The sequence below is a fragment of the Chaetodon trifascialis genome, chromosome 10 (assembly GCF_039877785.1).
Source record: "Chaetodon trifascialis isolate fChaTrf1 chromosome 10, fChaTrf1.hap1, whole genome shotgun sequence".
Classification (NCBI taxonomy): Eukaryota; Metazoa; Chordata; class Actinopteri; order Chaetodontiformes; family Chaetodontidae; genus Chaetodon; species Chaetodon trifascialis.
In genome coordinates, this window is record NC_092065.1 from 17,548,904 (window position 1) to 17,565,892 (window position 16,989).

General features: G+C 44.5%; 1 protein-coding gene across 1 annotated transcript; it reads right to left on the reverse strand.

Annotated features, from left to right (window-relative positions):
* Positions 1–123: 123 nt before the first annotated feature.
* Positions 124–6,581, reverse strand: ldha (lactate dehydrogenase A4). The gene is made up of 8 exons (XM_070971713.1): positions 6,368–6,581; positions 3,948–4,073; positions 3,353–3,470; positions 3,060–3,233; positions 2,707–2,880; positions 2,471–2,588; positions 1,516–1,639; positions 124–1,423 (listed from the first exon to the last, which is right to left on the reverse strand). The coding sequence occupies exons 2-8, from the start codon at positions 4,071–4,073 to the stop codon at positions 1,259–1,261; spliced, it is 999 nt and encodes a 332-aa protein (XP_070827814.1). The 5' UTR covers positions 6,368–6,581; the 3' UTR covers positions 124–1,258.
* Between the last annotated feature and the right edge of the window lie 10,408 nt (positions 6,582–16,989).

A 16,989-nucleotide genomic window follows, 5' to 3' on the forward strand; every position in this document is an offset into this window, starting at 1 on the left:
CCTTTGCCACGACCCATCGCTGTGTACTGAGAGCAGCTGAGTCAGCTGCACCGTAAAAACACAAACTGCCTTTTGCCTTTTGCTAGCTCGGATGACAAACACAGGACAGGACAAAGGACAGACTTGTATCTGTATCCTGGCAGATTTATTTGATGTTTCCGACAAATAAAAATCAATATCCAGCTGCCATGACAGGTACAGTTCTTGAGTAAGTCAGGTGACTCTTAGACCACATCTAATGTTGTAACATTAATACATAAATAGATCTTAACAGTATTAACAGTTATAAATAACACTATCATTGTTCACGTGATTTCCTTTTTTTCCAGAGTCAGGTGGAGTAAAATAAATACAAAACCCTTTGAGGGTAATTAGGGTGTGCAAACACACAACACCTTCTTCAGGATTGTTACCTTCTATGATTCACAACCTGCTCTCAGGTCATGACTGCAGCTGAATCTTTCCCATTGGCTCTCTGTTATTTCCATGCTGAGCAGAATTATTACGTATTGGCAACCTTTAAATTCTCTCAGATAAAACTTGTTGCTTCTTGCCAGTTTTTTTGAACCTTACCTTTTAAAGAGTTCTTCTGTCAGTGCACTTGTGGTTAGGTTTGTTTACAAAGGCTTCAGTGCCAACCAGCAGATGTAGCATTGCCTTTCTCAAATGCTAAGGTACTTTGGTATCACAGGACTCTGGCCCAGTGATATTATTTGCAGCAGTGCTCTTATGACTGTAGGTGGATAGGAAGCCCTCCTCATAGAGAATGGAATGTCTCCATTATAGTCCGGATAAAAAAATAAACAGAGATTACCGAGTGGAAAAAAAACAACTGGCAACAATCACAGAATACAAAGAATAAATATGAAGTACAGACGAGGAGTGTACAGAGGAAGCAACATGTGCACAGTAACATACAGTACATACGCTCAATTTGCAAGTGCTTACATTTCGTGTGCAGACAGGACAACACATAAATACCCCCTCTCTCCAACACAGGCTGAGCTCAGAGACCAAAGGTATGAGTTGCGTTTCTGAGAATTCTGTCATGGGGAGAGGAGGGCGGGTGGGAGGCAGCACAGGACACCCACGTGTGAATATCTGAAGGTAAAAACTGGTTTAGCTACAAACACTTAGCCTTTAGATATTCAGAGGTCTCAATCACCCGCTTGGACACAGGAGGTACGGTAAGAGGGAGTCAGCCACACAGTGTTGAGTGTAGTTTTAGAGAGGCCTGGAGGACTCAGAGGAGTGCCCTTCACAGGGTCAGCTCCTTCTGTACACCCCACAGGGTCTCAGCGCTCTTCACCAGCTGCTGCTCCTCTTCTGCCTTCAGTGTCATGTGAATGACGTCTGTCAGGCCGCTGTTGCCCAGGACACAAGGGATGCTGAGGAAGACCTCCTCCTTCACTCCATGCATGCCCTGTAAGATGGAGGGAACACAGCGAGGTCAGTGTTAGCAGGTCATCGCACAATATTTTGAAGAAGGTACCGTATGTCATGTGCCAATCTCACCTGGACCAGAGTGGACACAGGGTGCACTTTGTGCAGGTTCTTCATGATGCTTTCCACCAGGTCTGCCACAGACATACCAATGGCCCAGGAAGTGTAACCCTTCAGCTTGATAACCTCATAAGCCCTGCAGTGCACACATAATAAGAAAAAGAAAGGTGAGAACAGCAACAACTAAAGACAAAATCACGTCACAAAATCAGTCTGCATTTGTATTTGGGGCTGTGTTTGCTTCCACTTCTTCCTCTAATATCCCTCATCCATCTTCGCACTAAGAATTCAGCTGTTGTTCTCTGCTGAGTAATCCATTAGGGTACATGTACCCCTTGTCTTTGTTCCTCTTCTGAAGTCTTTGATTTCATACCCAAGGCCTTTGCAAACATCTTTGATAAATCACCTATTGTGTTGCACACGGTTCACCTTCCTAGGCACTTTGCTAATGTGAGATAAGTCAGGACTGGCTGACAACGAAATAATGGTGCGTGCCAAAGCTTCCCGGACAAACAACAATTCACGTTCAGAACAAAGACACAACTTCACAGTATAAAATACAACAACGTGACTAACACGTTCAGTAATACTGATCAGGTAACATTATCTTATCTCTGGATTTTATGTTGTCTGGTATTTCATTAAGGCAAACCGGGGAGTGTACACGTGTGCACCACTGCACCTTTTAGAGTTACAGGAAGTAGCACAGCTATTGTCTTTGTCCTGGCTGCCAGGATCGAGTGAGCCCTTCACACAGTGGTGCACTGTGTACTTGCCACTGCTTGCCTTTTGGCCCACCGACCTAGTCAAATTCCTCACCGGGGCTACTCGGCGCTACTGGATTCAATTGTGTCTTCTGGCGTTTTTAGTCTTTGTGCTAATAGTCAACGGTGAATGTAGGCCATTAAACCCCAAAGATCTGTTTCAGTATAACTCGGTGGATACCTGAAAATGAATTTGTACTCACCCATCAACCACCATCTTATGAACTTCCTTCCAGCTCTCACTGTCACCCTCAGCCCCCATCTTTGGGTTGAGGGCCTGCAGAGAAACTCCAGCGACATTGACTCCGCTCCACACAGGCACTATGAGAAACAGACATATAATAGAGATAAACTGTCCTGATTGAACACAAGGGCAACCGTGGCTGCATAAAACAGTGGACAGCTGTCAGAGAAATTATTTTTATTTTTAGCTGCATACCACTGGAGTCTCCGTGCTCGCCGATGATCCAGCCATGGCAGCTGGAAGCGTGGAGGTTGAGCTTCTCTCCCATGAGGTGACGGAAACGGGCAGAGTCCAAGTTGGTGCCAGAGCCGATGACGCGGTGGCGAGGGAAACCACTCAGCTTCCAGGCCACGTAGGTCAGGATGTCCACTGGAAAGGTAAAGGATGAGAGGGGGCAGCTCTTAGAAATGATGACCCTTCAAAGTGTGCTGAGTTACAAATGGTAGTATCGTATACATCATAGCTTCCACATCTCCTCTACCCTTAAACACTATTTCAAGCCACACCACGCCGTCTCTCCTCCTTCACGCCTCTGCCATCTCACTAACCTGGGTTAGACACCACCATCAGAATGCAGTTGGGGCTGTACTTGACGATGTTTGGGATGATGAACTTGAAGATGTTGACGTTGCGCTGCACCAGGTTAAGACGGCTCTCGCCCTCCTGCTGGCGGGCACCAGCAGTCACCACCACCAGTTTGGAGTTTGCCGTCACACTGTAGTCTGACAAATTGACAAGAGCAGAGACGTTTGGATGGAGCCACAAAATAACAGCTTCAGCAAGAGAATGAAAACAAATCCTCCAAGGGTCAAAGTTGGTAGTTATTCCTGTGCGTGCTCACCTTTGTCGGCTACAATCTTGTGCGTCTTGAGGAAGAGGGATCCATGCTGCAGGTCCATGACCTCACCCTTTAACTTGTCTTCCATGACATCAATAAGGGCCAGCTCATCACACAAGTCCTGATTATATACATACATACATGCAATTAGTCATTCTGACAACTTACTACACTCTTTATATAGTGTCTCTTACAGCAAATATGTGAGGCTGACCTCTGGGTTATTTCTAGTAAGCAGCCATGATATAACACAGAGGAACAACAGCATTTATCTCTGCCTTGATTATACAGCTGCATTAGTTGTAAGGCCGTTGACCTGGTTTCACTGAGGCCCCGTTGTTCCTCAGCTGGCACAGATCCAGCCCAATGATCGTGAATGGAGCAGGACAATGTAAGGGAAATGCAGTGTTTCCTCTCCAGTTCTGTTTAATAAGGCACCATGCTGCTTTTCATACACCCTCATCCCTATTTTGCAATTGCTTATTATTCCACTGAAAATAGAAGTGACGCTCTGGATTTGCTCACTCATTCATCTCAGCACTCTTTACAGACAAACACACACAGCTCTTCACCTCACACCTCCTCCTTTCTGTCTCACCTTGAGCAGTATGCTGATGGCGGAGGCCATGCCCACCATGCCGACACCCACCACCGTCACCTTGTTCCTGCTGCCAACAGGCTCCTCCTTCATCACATGGCCAATCAGCTTCTCCTTGGTGGACATCTGCGGAAAGCAAAGAGGGGTGGGAGGAGGGTGCGGGATGGACAAAGCGGCGTGAGTGACGTGGAGGCCAAATGGAGAAAAGAACGGGGGGGTGTGTTGGGAGAGAGGGGTTAGGAAAAAGTAGGCAGCGGAGTACAAAAGGGCAAAGAGAGAGTGTGAGAGTGAAAAGTGAGAGGCGGGAAAGCAGCGCTGCATAATGTATGGGACAGTTTGAGTGTGCTGCGAGGAACAGGCCGACGCCAGGGCAGACGTGACAGCTCTCATCCTTGTCTTTCCCTTCATCTAAGTTGCAAAATTGGAAGTGGGCCCTTTCCTTAGCCCCAAAAACACAATTTCTAACAACCACAAGTTCCAGTTTCGGAGCCACTATCACTCTCTACCATGTCTACTTCCATAAATGGTTTATGGACAGCAGTTCCTGCCTTACAGCACCTCTCTGTGTCTCCATGGTAACCCCTGCCTGGGAAAATACCGCAGCCTGTCACCGTGCAGCACAGACCATCACCAGATGATGTCACAGACTACTATTTATGTTTCCTGGTTAGGCAGCCAGGGCTGACTGCTCACACTTACAGAAGTTTACATCACCAGCGTTACTGGGCTGATGTGGAGACATGCACGTAGCGAGTACCCGAGCAGATTAATACACTGTAATACCTTCCTTGAGAGGATATTTAAGACCTCTCCATTGTGAGTTTGCACACAATTGTAGGATATGGTAAGTGGGACAGTCATACTATCCCCTTATCCAATTATCCCTCACTCTGAGGTGAGCTGAAAGCTTACTACATACCAGGTCCTGTCCCTGAGGTGAACCGGGTTTGAGCTCGACAAGAGGACCCTTTGTTAGCTTACTGTAAAAGATTACGGTCGGTGTTCAATGGTGGCCGGAGTTCCTTTCTTTACTGTTGAAATATGCCGTACAAACCAGCCAATTTCCTACTGTAGCATGACTGAACGAGGATTGCAAGAAGGATTATTAGTCGCTGAAAGAATTTACTGCGATATAGTTAAAAAGAGAGAGGGAGATGGATGTTTGGTGCCAAGCTTCGGATTAGATTCATTTCTGGGATTTAAAATAAGTGGACAACTAAGACGGCTTTAAGCGTGCCTGTATTATCATATTTCCCAGTACATTGTGACATTTACTGAAGTGTGGGGGAGTCAGCGGGGGTTCACTCAACTCTGATGGGGTGTCGAGTGTCACAGCTGAGGTTTAGTCTCCTGCCTTTCACATTACAGTTTCGCAGATGACTCTGCATCTTGTGTCTGCACTTCGGCTCAATGATCGGACGAAACATCAGCTTGGCCAAACTTTCATTTTCCGAAAAAATTGCACATGCTGGAGCAATTTTATTAGCAGGAAGAACTACATTTTTGTCTGCACAGTGAGTGGAATGTGGTCTGACAGTCTACTGAAGGTGCCAACTGGCGGCAAATAACGCATATTCATCCACAATGCTGCCAGGTCTGGCATCAGTCTAATTAATCAGAAAATCTAAGCTGTTGCACCAGCTACACCAGTGACTCCACATCTGCAGCACCAACACCACCCTCCATAAGATCGGCATCCCCATGGGGCAGCATGTGAATGCAGTGCATCTCCTGTGCCAGGGTCATTTATGGCCAAGGCTGCTGTCTGGCTGATGGCCACCACAGGCAGCAGAGGGTATACATAACCGCTTGTGTAACACTGCGTATATTACATCAATACAAACAATATGAGGGCATGATAGAAAAAGATTCAAACCACCAGCAATTTATGCTTTTTCTGTTAACCTAATCCTATTGGAATATACTGTATAGCTTATTCTCGCGGGCCCCGTGATGTAGTTTCCTACCTCATCCTATGTACATGTGCATAATTCATAGCATCATACTTAAAACTCGTTCATTGAACTGACATGAGCGTTACTGCAACAAGTAGGAAAGCTACAGGTCAGTATCCTGTTGCTTCTGCTACTCTAGTAAAAAAAAAAAAGAAAAAGAAAGAAAAAAAAAGAAATTAAATACATATATGAGAATAGATGAGAAAGATCCCTTATTCCACACATGCAACACATAAAGGAGAGTAACCTAAAAGCTGAATTTCCCAGTCCAGACTATCTTACTGATCGCGACACGCCCCTCTGTACCCTCAGAAAATGCGCATCAGGTTGGCAAGTCCCCCAAGAAGCTACTTTAATCAACGTACAGGCAAATGCCTCAGAATGAATGGTTGTTTTCTGGAGAGGCTGTAGCGTACAGGCGAGGTCCTATCCAATGTTTTCCTCTGGCGGGTTATCTTATCTTACCTTTGGGCTTCAGTTAGAAAGGTGAGAAGACCGACGTGGAATGTGTTCGCTCCTCGTGAGTGTAGCTTTTCCGCAGAAGTGGTGATGCGGAGGGGGAGCCTCGCTGTATTTAAAGACGGCCCCTCTGGGTACGTTACGTACGTGCATGCTAATGAGAACGCGTGACTCCGAGTAGCGGCTGCGCGTGCTGCGGGTCACGTCCCAAACAGGATGCGGCAGAGACTGCGCGCTTCCGGTCTAGTAACATTTCTTAGTAAAATTCGGAAGAAGCCTGTTTGGTAATTGTAAAAATAAATAAATAAATAAAAATAGTTTTGTGCTACACCCCTTTTTTTCTGCCCTGCAATGATAGTGTTATAAAAATGATCTCTGTCATTTCGCCTCTCCTGAGCCGCTGTGTGCTACACAAACGCGCCCCCGCCAGCTTCATTAAAACTAATTCATCCACGGGTGGATTCTGCTTCACTGGCAGACTGACAGGCAGCCAAGGTGCAGTTCAAGAATAGTGGAAAGGATAACCAAGAAGATAACCATTTTTCCTCCAAAACCTGTTTGCCTGTCTCTTCCGCATTTCTGCCAGTAGGCTAACAATTGCCTTAAGACCATTTTGTGTACTACTGCTGTTAGCTCGGTTCACCTGACGGACGTGTGATACGTGGTGTAATAGCGGAATGATCTACGTAATGTGAGCATGTCAAAACACAGGAGTCTTACTGTAAACTGACTCATCTCTGTGACCCAACTTGAGTTGAAGTTTGGGTCAAATGTGCCTTATGTCTAATAACTGATATTTAGTGTAAATTAGCGTAATGGAACAGTAATATACATTTAAAAAAATAAAAAAATATATATATATTTTTTTACACATATAGACCATAGATACATCCAGCACAGCTGACTGTACATTGTATAGCGCGTCATGTACTACATTACACACTCACGTTAATATGTTGTAGAAGTATATTCCCATTTCATGTTCATACTTTCGCACCATATTTTTACATATATACACAAACAGTCACAGTCAACAGTGATATAACAAATAAACACGTGGAGAGAAAGAAGCAAAAATAAAATAAAATAAAATAAAATAAAAACAATGAGAAACAATTGGAAGAAACAGTCTGTAAAAAAGCAGAATTGGAAAAAAATTGTATTACATTGGGCTGTTGATGTAAAAGTAACGCTAGATTTCAGGTTTAGGGTGCATTTAATGTGCCGGACATTAAAAGCAAATGGCCACTCCAGAGGAGCATGGAGTGTTTGGATGACCGCCCGGCTCATTCTGTCATCATTTTAGGGAAACAGCAGCACTTTAGCACCCCCTGCTGTTTGGTTTAAGGTACTACAGCATAAAGATCTGTTACTCAAGTGTTTAGTGTACCAAGCCCTTTGTGTCACCTATCTGAGGAATGTTCTCAGTCTGTATGGGGCTGATTCGACTGACAAAGACATAGAATTGCATATTATTTGTAACATAGACATCCATTTTTTTCATTGTTCTGGGTCAACCATTTGGCCCACACAGGGAACAAAGATTCGTGCTCTCAGACTATCCAGTTCCAGATATACTGTCTGCTACTGCTGATACGTGAAGTTATGTGATTTTCAAAATGTTCCCACCATTCACCATATAAGCAAATACAGATGGAGTAAGTACTGGATGTCATAATTCATAAAAACACCAACAAAAATGGACAAAAAAAGGTCAAAGCCAATCCACAACAGTTAAACAGCTCTGCGATCAGTTTTACATCTATGACATTTTAGACAATTAAACCATTGCCAGGAATAATTTTGGCATCAGGTGAGAAGTGTAAAAGAGCATTAGGTTCCAGTCTGCTTTAATAGGCAAATGTTGAAGTGAAACACCGGCTTTGTGTTTACTCCTGATGTTTTGGGTTATAAATGCTTAGAGAAGCAAATTTAAGATTAGCACTTCCATCCTGCAAATAGATGTTCTCAGTCTAGAACGAACTACAGGTGTGGAGCAGAAAACAGCCTTGTTTTATGTATCTTGCGCTCAATTGAATACATGTACTAGATTTAACTTACACCACGGTCCCTCTTTCTAAATCTGTGCATTTAAACAGGTGTACACACTATTTAAGAAGTATATTTTATCAGAAATGTATTCTCCTTGTTTGTTGTCCTTGTCAGGCAGGTCAGATTGCACCCACACAACATCATCACCTGTGTTTTGCTGTTTTCAGCAGGTCAGATATCTGCTGACATGGAGTTTGAGTCCATGTCTTCTGGATGATGTATATGTTTCCACACCCCATAAGACACCCTCCTGCACCATTATTAACGTCAGTGTATCAATCATGCGAAACTAAAGGGTTTGTGTGTGTGTGTGTGTGTGTGTGTGTGTGAGTGAGTGAGAGAGAGCGAGAGAGAGAGAGAGAAAGACAGAGAGAGAGAGAGAGAGAGAGAGAGAGAGAGAGAGAGAGAGAGAGAGAGAGAGAGAGAGAGAGAGAGAGAGAGAGAGTGTGATTACAATGTGGCAACACTATGGTTGTCATGAAGAGTACCATAAAGTACCATCTCTGTTTTGTTTTATTATTATGTGGTGATTTGACTTCCTGCTACGCGTCTCTGTCTCCTTCTCATACAGACCGTGTAATGTTTTAGCAATCTGCATCTGTACATTATGCAAAACTCGTATTGTTCACCTAATAAGCTGTCAGTTGAGCTTGGCCTTTCGCACGCATCAGTCTCTATCAGAGCATGAATTGCCTCCCATTGTAGCAGTATACTGATAATCTTCAGCCATAATCTCACACATAAAATACAATAAAATGTCAAGTAAATGATTTGATGGTGTACAGACCATGTCAAAATAAAACAACTTCTTTGCCTTCCTGAACTCCTGCAAATTGATAGATCACTCAAAGATTAAGCGTAAAGCCTCTGCATGGGAGTTCAGACAGTGAACTTGAGTCCGATGCTTCTCTCACGTAACATACCCCATTCACTCACAATACACATCCAATGCACCCTATGCAGTTTGGTGGTGGTATGCAGCACTCTGATAACTCTTGCACCTGCTTTTACACAGCTCACCTGAGAGCTACACTGTTACTGCTGTAGTCACTTGCTGCCACTGCTGCTGTGCCTCATAAGCTCCACCTCCACCACAGCACCCACCTGTGAGCCTTGTAAGGGAAATTCTCCTTGTTGCTTGTTGAGAGTTGCTAATTCTCTGAAGAATTATAGACTTGGTGTGATGAATCAGGTCTCTTTAATACATGCAGCATGGAGGGAAGACTCATGCAGAGTGTTCTCTCCAGACCTCCACAATGTCTTGGCTTTTATACTTTTCAACAAAAAATCTTTCCTTAAAAAACAAAGACCACTGGGGGGAGTTCACTCATCATCACCATAAACTCCTCAGGTACAGTGAATTGAACCTTAACCTTCCCCCTCTATCCTGTGTCCCTCATTGAATGTCCTTTGAGCCTCTTTCTCCCCTCAGTGACAAAGGGCCATGAAGAGTTTTACAATTCATAAACTGATTCCCAGGATTAGTAAGTCATCTAATTCCTACAGCCTGTTAGTCAAAGGTCAGAAAGTCAATACCGCCGCTCCTCAATCCAACAGGAGTGATGATCTTTTATTGTCTATTTGTTCTACTTTTTTTTTTCTACCCCTCCTTTTTATTCTTGCTGCTGCAACAAGTGAATTTCCCCAGCGTGACATGAATCGTCTTATCTTACCATAATCCACTCTGTGTGATTTGGCCAACTGAAGTGTGTCACTTGGATGTCCATCCATCCATTTTCTATACCGCCTATCCCTTTCGGGGGTGCAGGGGGGCTGGAGCCTATCCCAGCTTCAATGGGCGAGAGGCGGGGTACACCCTGAACCAGTCGCCAGCTGATTGCAGGGCAACATGCAAAGACAGACAACCATTCACGCTCACACTCACACCTAGGGGCAATTTAGAGTCACCAATCAACCTAATGGTCTGTGGGAGGAAGCCGGAGTACCTGGAGAGAACCCACGCATGCACAGGAAGAACATGCAAACTTCACACAGAAAGGCCCCGCCCAGGGGATCGAACCAGCAACCTTCTTGCTGTGAGGCACGCGCACTACCTGCTTGTCCCACTGTGCCGCCCACTTGGATGTTCTGTCTGATAAATGAGATTCCAACAGAAGACTTCAAAATAAAAGCTAAATTAATTGAAGACATTTAGGATTTCAATGCATTCCAGTGGATGCTGCCACTGACAAACACAGAAAGGTCTGTGTGTGCTATCAAAATAAAAGCATATGAGTTTGAATAATGGAGCAAACTAAAGTTCCTGTAATTTTAGCATATCTGTATCTGCAGTGTTCACCTGCTCCGGCCTCCTGTTAGTTTTATTCAGTTTGTCCAGTTATTATCAACTACGTGCAGCTGACCAGCAGGAGGTGCTATCATAAAGGCAGTGGAACAACCTCCAGGCTCTTGATAACATTACCACATGGACTTAAATTCTAATTTATTTGACCACTGCTTTCCACTTTGATAAGATGAGGCGCTGCCTGATAGTGGATTCCTCCGTGCATGCTAAAATCACCAAGATGAATCTGTCTCACAGAATCTTTCCATCCAGCCAAACCTTTGGTCGCAGCATGAAATCAATTGATTCAGTTAGTAAATTAGAAATGATGCTATCAACTCAAATGGAAGTTTTTCTTCAGGTCATAGAATATTTATCATAAACTTTAATGCTGAATGCCTTCACCTACTGACCCATGATCCACAGAAGAGGTTGCTGACTCCCCCATGAGTCTTTTAGATTATTGTAGTCAATCAAAGCTGAAGTAAATTGACTTATATTCCAGTTTTGAGGTAGACAGAATACTGCAAAATATAATCTTTATCTTTGTATTGAATAGCAACATTATCGACTCACATCCTCGGGCTATTTGTTCTCAAATGGCAATCCCAGCGCTTTAATTTATACATGGGCCTTGACTTGAAAAGTAATGACAACTTCACCAAAATGTGTTTAGGTGCTTCGGTGTGTGACTATGACACTGCTGAGGAACAATGAAGTTTTCATTAGACGCGTGTGAAATCATACTTCATCTCCTGTTGTTTAATGTCCTCAGTTTGCCTGCAGCGATGCGCTCCAAACTTTCCCAGACTCTAAGATACTTCTTCTTGTCCTTGCTGCTGATTTCTTTGTCTTTGCCTTCATCTTCCACCTCCTCTTTCAGTGGTCTCTGGAGCGCATGCCAATTCAATCACTGCTTGACTTCCTCCCGGTGGAATAAAGAAACGCCACTTTGTCATGTTAGCTTCCACCTCTCGCACCACAGGGTCAGTTGCCAACATGCTGTTATTGCACAGGGCATTGGGACCGAGCTGTGTCCGCAGTGGGTGATATCCTACCTGTCTCGGCCTGTCTCGTAATAGAGGGGAATCTAATCACCTCGCCAGAGCCTCCTCCTCCTCCTCCAGCCTCTGTTTGGAAATAGAACTGAGGCCGAGGAACAAGGCCACATCAATCATAAAAGGATTCTCCGGGGAGCCAGATCACTCTCACAACTCTGTCAGAACAACATCCAGCCCACTGATGTTACCTCACTTTACCTCATCCTGAGCCACAAACATCTTAAAACCCCAATCCTGTCTGATTTCTGCCCCCCCTCCCCTTGCTAATTTGTCCTTCCCTGTCTTTCAGCATGAATCAAACACTCTTATTTCTCTTTCCCTTTCATCTCCCAGTCACTTCTCACCTTCTGTTTCTTTATATCTTTCCCCCACCTTCCTTCCCCACTCCCAGCCCTCCCACTCCTTCCTTTCTCCTGGCTTCCAGTTTCGCTCCATGCACACCTTCTGTCTACGATTGATAACATCCCTGATGGAGCTCCTTTATTAGCCACCCACGGGCAGATTAACCAGAGCAATAATACACCAGTCAACAGCAATTATGCACTGATAAGCCCAGGGAGAGCTCTGCTGGGTGTGGGAAAGGATGGAGCATGTTGTAGAGTGACGGGGTGTGTTTTAGTACAGAATTAAAGGTCGTGTGTCTGTGCATACATTTACGTGTATTATGCGAGTGTATTTAATTGAGTGCACTTTGCCTTTTGCCTGCAGTTTTAATCCCATCATAGGGCACATTATTATAATCAGATGTGAAATGAGTTCTAGTCCCCTGGTCCTTATCAGATGTTAGCTATGATCAGGCTGGCTGTATTCTCATCTGTGTACTCTCAAAGTTATTATTGAAACTTTAAGCATGAGTGCCGCAAACCAGCTGAACAAACCGAGGTTTTGGATCAGTATGGTGTGTGATTACTCTCTGAGTGTACTCTTCTGGTTGAAGACATTCCTTGTCCCATCATTACAGCATATTAAAACACTTCAGTTATGATGTTGGCCCTTGTTAGTTTTTGGACTTCGCTGCCTAAACAGCAGTCTGGCATTGTTGTAGAGCAGCTAAATGATGATGAAAACGAGTGGAAGGGTAGATATGAGTTTCCCGCCTGCAGGCATTCACACAACAGCCAAGTCTGATTTCCAGAACAGCTGTGTGGATTTAACCTCCCCCTCCCCCTCTGGTTTTTGCACACGCAAACACGCATTCACACACATACCAAGTACACACCAGCATGTGCACTTGTGTCTATGCTTCCACGCACATAGAAACACACAGGAGCTACTTTCTAATCGTATACCAAAGGCCCTGGAAGCTGTTTACTGCTGCGCAACTGGGAAGCCCACCAATCTTTCAATTCCAGATTTTCTTTATACCAGCAAACTTGTCAAACTGTGTGCGCGCATCAGATTAGATCCCTCCCAACCCACAAAAACTGGCTTCAGAAACAATGATCCGGCTCTCTATCAAAGGGGACCTCTAATTATACTTTGCTTGTGTCATCTGGCTCTTTTAAGATTCAAGGACAGTGCGGCAGATTTTGATTAATTCTTGCAATTGCAGTGTCAAAAGGCTGTGATTTAATTCTGTAAACTGGCACAGAGGAACTCCAGGACGCCGTAGGATCTTCCTTTCGCCTCACTTTCATTGAACATGTACGTCTGGCTAACCTTGAGGTGACTCAGCCCATGACCTCCAAAAGTTAATCCTGGAGGGGAAAATGAAGCAAGCATTTACAGTTTCTTCGAGCATGAAATTAAATACATTTCCTTTGGCTGTCCCAGCTCTAATTATTTCAAAGGATTTATGACAGTGTCGCTGTTATTTGTTTAAGGGCAGTGTATACGCTGTGTTGCAGACTGCGGCAGGTAGTCTCACATTCCTTTGCATGTCAGTGTAGAAGCTCTGCAACTCTTCTGTCTCCCAGTGCAGTGACCTTACCACCTGTGATTGATATGTGAGGGGGATGTGCAGGCATGGTCTACCCCAGTTGTGTGTTTGCGTGCATGAAAGGGTAAGGTTAATTGAAGTTGTTAGAGTGAAAATGATTCCCTCAGGGGGGACATAGCAGGTGGAGGCGGTGGGTGGGTTCAGCAGTGGGTGACGGGGAGAGCGGCCAGGGAGAGAGGGATGAGATGGAGAGGTAAAGCGAACAGGAGTGGGTGGGGGTCAAAGGGATTGCTCCTCACCCCCAGTGCTCAGAGGCAGTGATACATGAGGACAGTGAGATGAAATGATTCATCTAAAGGTCAGGTGTCCCTCCCTCCATTCGACCCCTCACCCATTCTTGAGCCCCTTGTCTCTGTCTGCTTGTTTTTCTTCCACTAAATGTGCACAAATGAACAGTTTTTTTCATAGCATGTCCCATTAATTTACACAATAACCTTTACTAAAGCGATCTGCGTGGCCCTCCCATCTTCTCCCTGTCTCACCCATCCCTCTCTGTCTCTCATTCTGTCTGTCTGTCTGTCCCCTCCTGTGGCCTTTCCCCTCTCCTCCCATACTAGCCTTCATTTCACAGATGACAGGTTGGCTGACTGTAATCCAACAGATGCTGGGGCGGGGAGGCCTGACCAACTGTTTTAACTCCAATCAGCTTTTATTGCTCTCCGGAGGAACCCCACACAACCCCCTGCCAGCCTGACATTTCAGAGAGCAGGAGAAAATAGCACATATGTATGTGTATATGTATCTATGTGTGACTGTGACTGTGTGTGTGTGTGTGTGTGTGTGTGTGTGTGTGTGTGTGTGTGTGTGTGTGTGTGTGTGTGTGTGTTGATTAAGGCAGGGGGCTGATGGGGAAAAAAGGGTGACAGTCATTACCCCCTGTGCCTGGTGTGCAGCCAAACCGCTGGCTTCAATCAACTTGGATGCATGTGTCCGTGCGTGTGCGTGTGTGTGTGTGTGTGTGTGACAGAGCGAGAGTCCAGCGTCAGCGGGGATGGAGATGTCGCTGGTAATGCATCTGCCACTGTCGCTCGGCCCCGACAGCCTGAGCCACCCCTGCATCGCCCACGTCTGTCGCCTCCTTCCTATTCTCCATCCATCTCTCTCTGCTCACGCCACCTCCGTGCTCCACTCTCAGCTTCCTCCAGCCCTCCCTCTGAGACAAAGACAAAAGCCACTGCAAGGAACTACAGTATGACTTTGAGGCTGTTGATGATGCTACACTGCCGTTTGTGTCACCTGAGCAGCTTAAACTGCCATTCGTAGAGTTTCCCTCAATGTAGTTGCACAAATGGTCAATATCAAGAGTGTAGCACCGCAGGAGCAACAACACTGTTTTTGACTTGCTAGATATTTGATGAAAGAGAATCCTAATTTCCTAGATATTATGCAAATTTACAATTTTCTGCTATCATTATACTGCTATTGTGACAAGTATAATGCAGTTACTTTAACTGATGAGTAATGCCAAAGGTGTGGGGAGGAGTAATTCAAGATAAGAAATTTAACTGAGATTTGTGTTTGGAAGAAGCTTCTGGTAATTGAACCTATTCCTTTGTGTACTGTAAACCTCATAATTTGTGAAGACATAATTACAGTAACGGGTTCTACCATATTCTCTGACAAACAAAGGTGCTTAAATGGCGTTCTGCTCTCAGAGTGTCAACATCATATCCTCATTTTGTTCAGTTCAGCCGCATAATAGCAGACATCCAGAAGCCATCAGTCATTTAATAAAAGGATACTTCTGTTTATCGAATGATTAATGGGGTTTTACTGCTCTCTGTAGAGCAGTGGGCCGTTGCACTCTGCAGCCTGACCTGCAGGCTATTAAAACCAGCGAAGAACATGGAAACATTTGGAGGGGTGGTGTGAGGAGGTGAAGCCTCTCTCTTCTAATAACTTTAGCTGCTGCTGCCAGAGAGAGGAGATGGTGACCTTGCTTTGACATTGTTGTTCAATGCGATATTGATGTGGTACAAGAACACTTTCAACATGAGATACATGCCCACACATGCATACATCTTTTCAGTTATGTTCATGAGAACCTGCTCGTGCACATCATAGTACAGTCCAGCTCATACTGACTGCAAAATCAAGAATTATTTATTATACCTTTGTCTAACTCATAATTAATAATCAAAAGCATGAAAGGAGCAGGACAGGATGCACTCCCTTTAAGTATCTTATAGCCTACTGCATGAATAATAACTATACTGTGTATATGTTTAGTGCTGTTTGCTTAGATCAACCACATCTAATGTCTAAATATTGCTTCACTTATAGTTTTTCTCCTGAAAGTTTGCCCTGAGATTCAATATCACGAGATTCATGCCATATACAGTAAAGGCTGCCTTCGGCTGTCAGCGTCTAAATATTTTGGCATAAGCTGATTAAATATCTTGTGTGACTAGGTCTACAGAGACCTACAGCCTTGGTAATGAAATTAAGGTTATACATTGTGCCCATAGTTCGAATTTACATGTGTCACCCTCAAAAACATACTCTCTAGGCTCTCCCACTCACTGTGTTGCATTAATTCTGATATTAATTTTGTACAGTAATATTTACATGTACATAACCCTGATTCACTCTAGGAGTCAGTGACTTGTTCTGAAACATGAACCAGGAATACGGTTGCCTTCACAGGCAGCATCCTGGGACAAGCTTCCTTGACTGGCTCGTGTCGCTCCTCTGAACGAGCCCTGAGCAACATCGGAAGTTCTCAAAATCTGCCTTCATCTCCCCTCTCCCTTTAGAAAATATTTCATGATAATAATCCTTAATCTTCAGCATGTGTGAGCTGAAAGGTATACCTCGCAAAGATCTGTGGAATGAATATAAGGAAGATGATTGATTGCGATGCTTAAAAGTTAGCGGCCCGGCTTGTTGAGAGGGGGCAAAATCATGCTTCATGCACTACAATGCACATGATACATGATGTGCCATATGTTTTTCTTTCAGCTAAGTCCATTAGATCGTGTAGCTAGCACACATAGCGGGGCTCTGAAAGCTAGAGCGAATGACATTGCCAGAAGCAGATTTGAAATTGGCTAGAGAGGAAAGCTTGTGTGTGAGTCATTTTCAAGGGTACTCAGCCAGTGTACAACAGGGAAAGGTCACCTATGTAGCCAGTCCCACAAGCAACTGCTCTTAATAGTGACTAAAAGGGTATTGGCAAATAGTCCGTGCCTTTAAAAATGGCTGTGTTTTCTTTCGTCTGGTCAGCAATCAGGAAAATACCTAGTAGGGTCTAAAGCAGGACGGCTGGAGGGTCAGTTAGGAGATTCACATG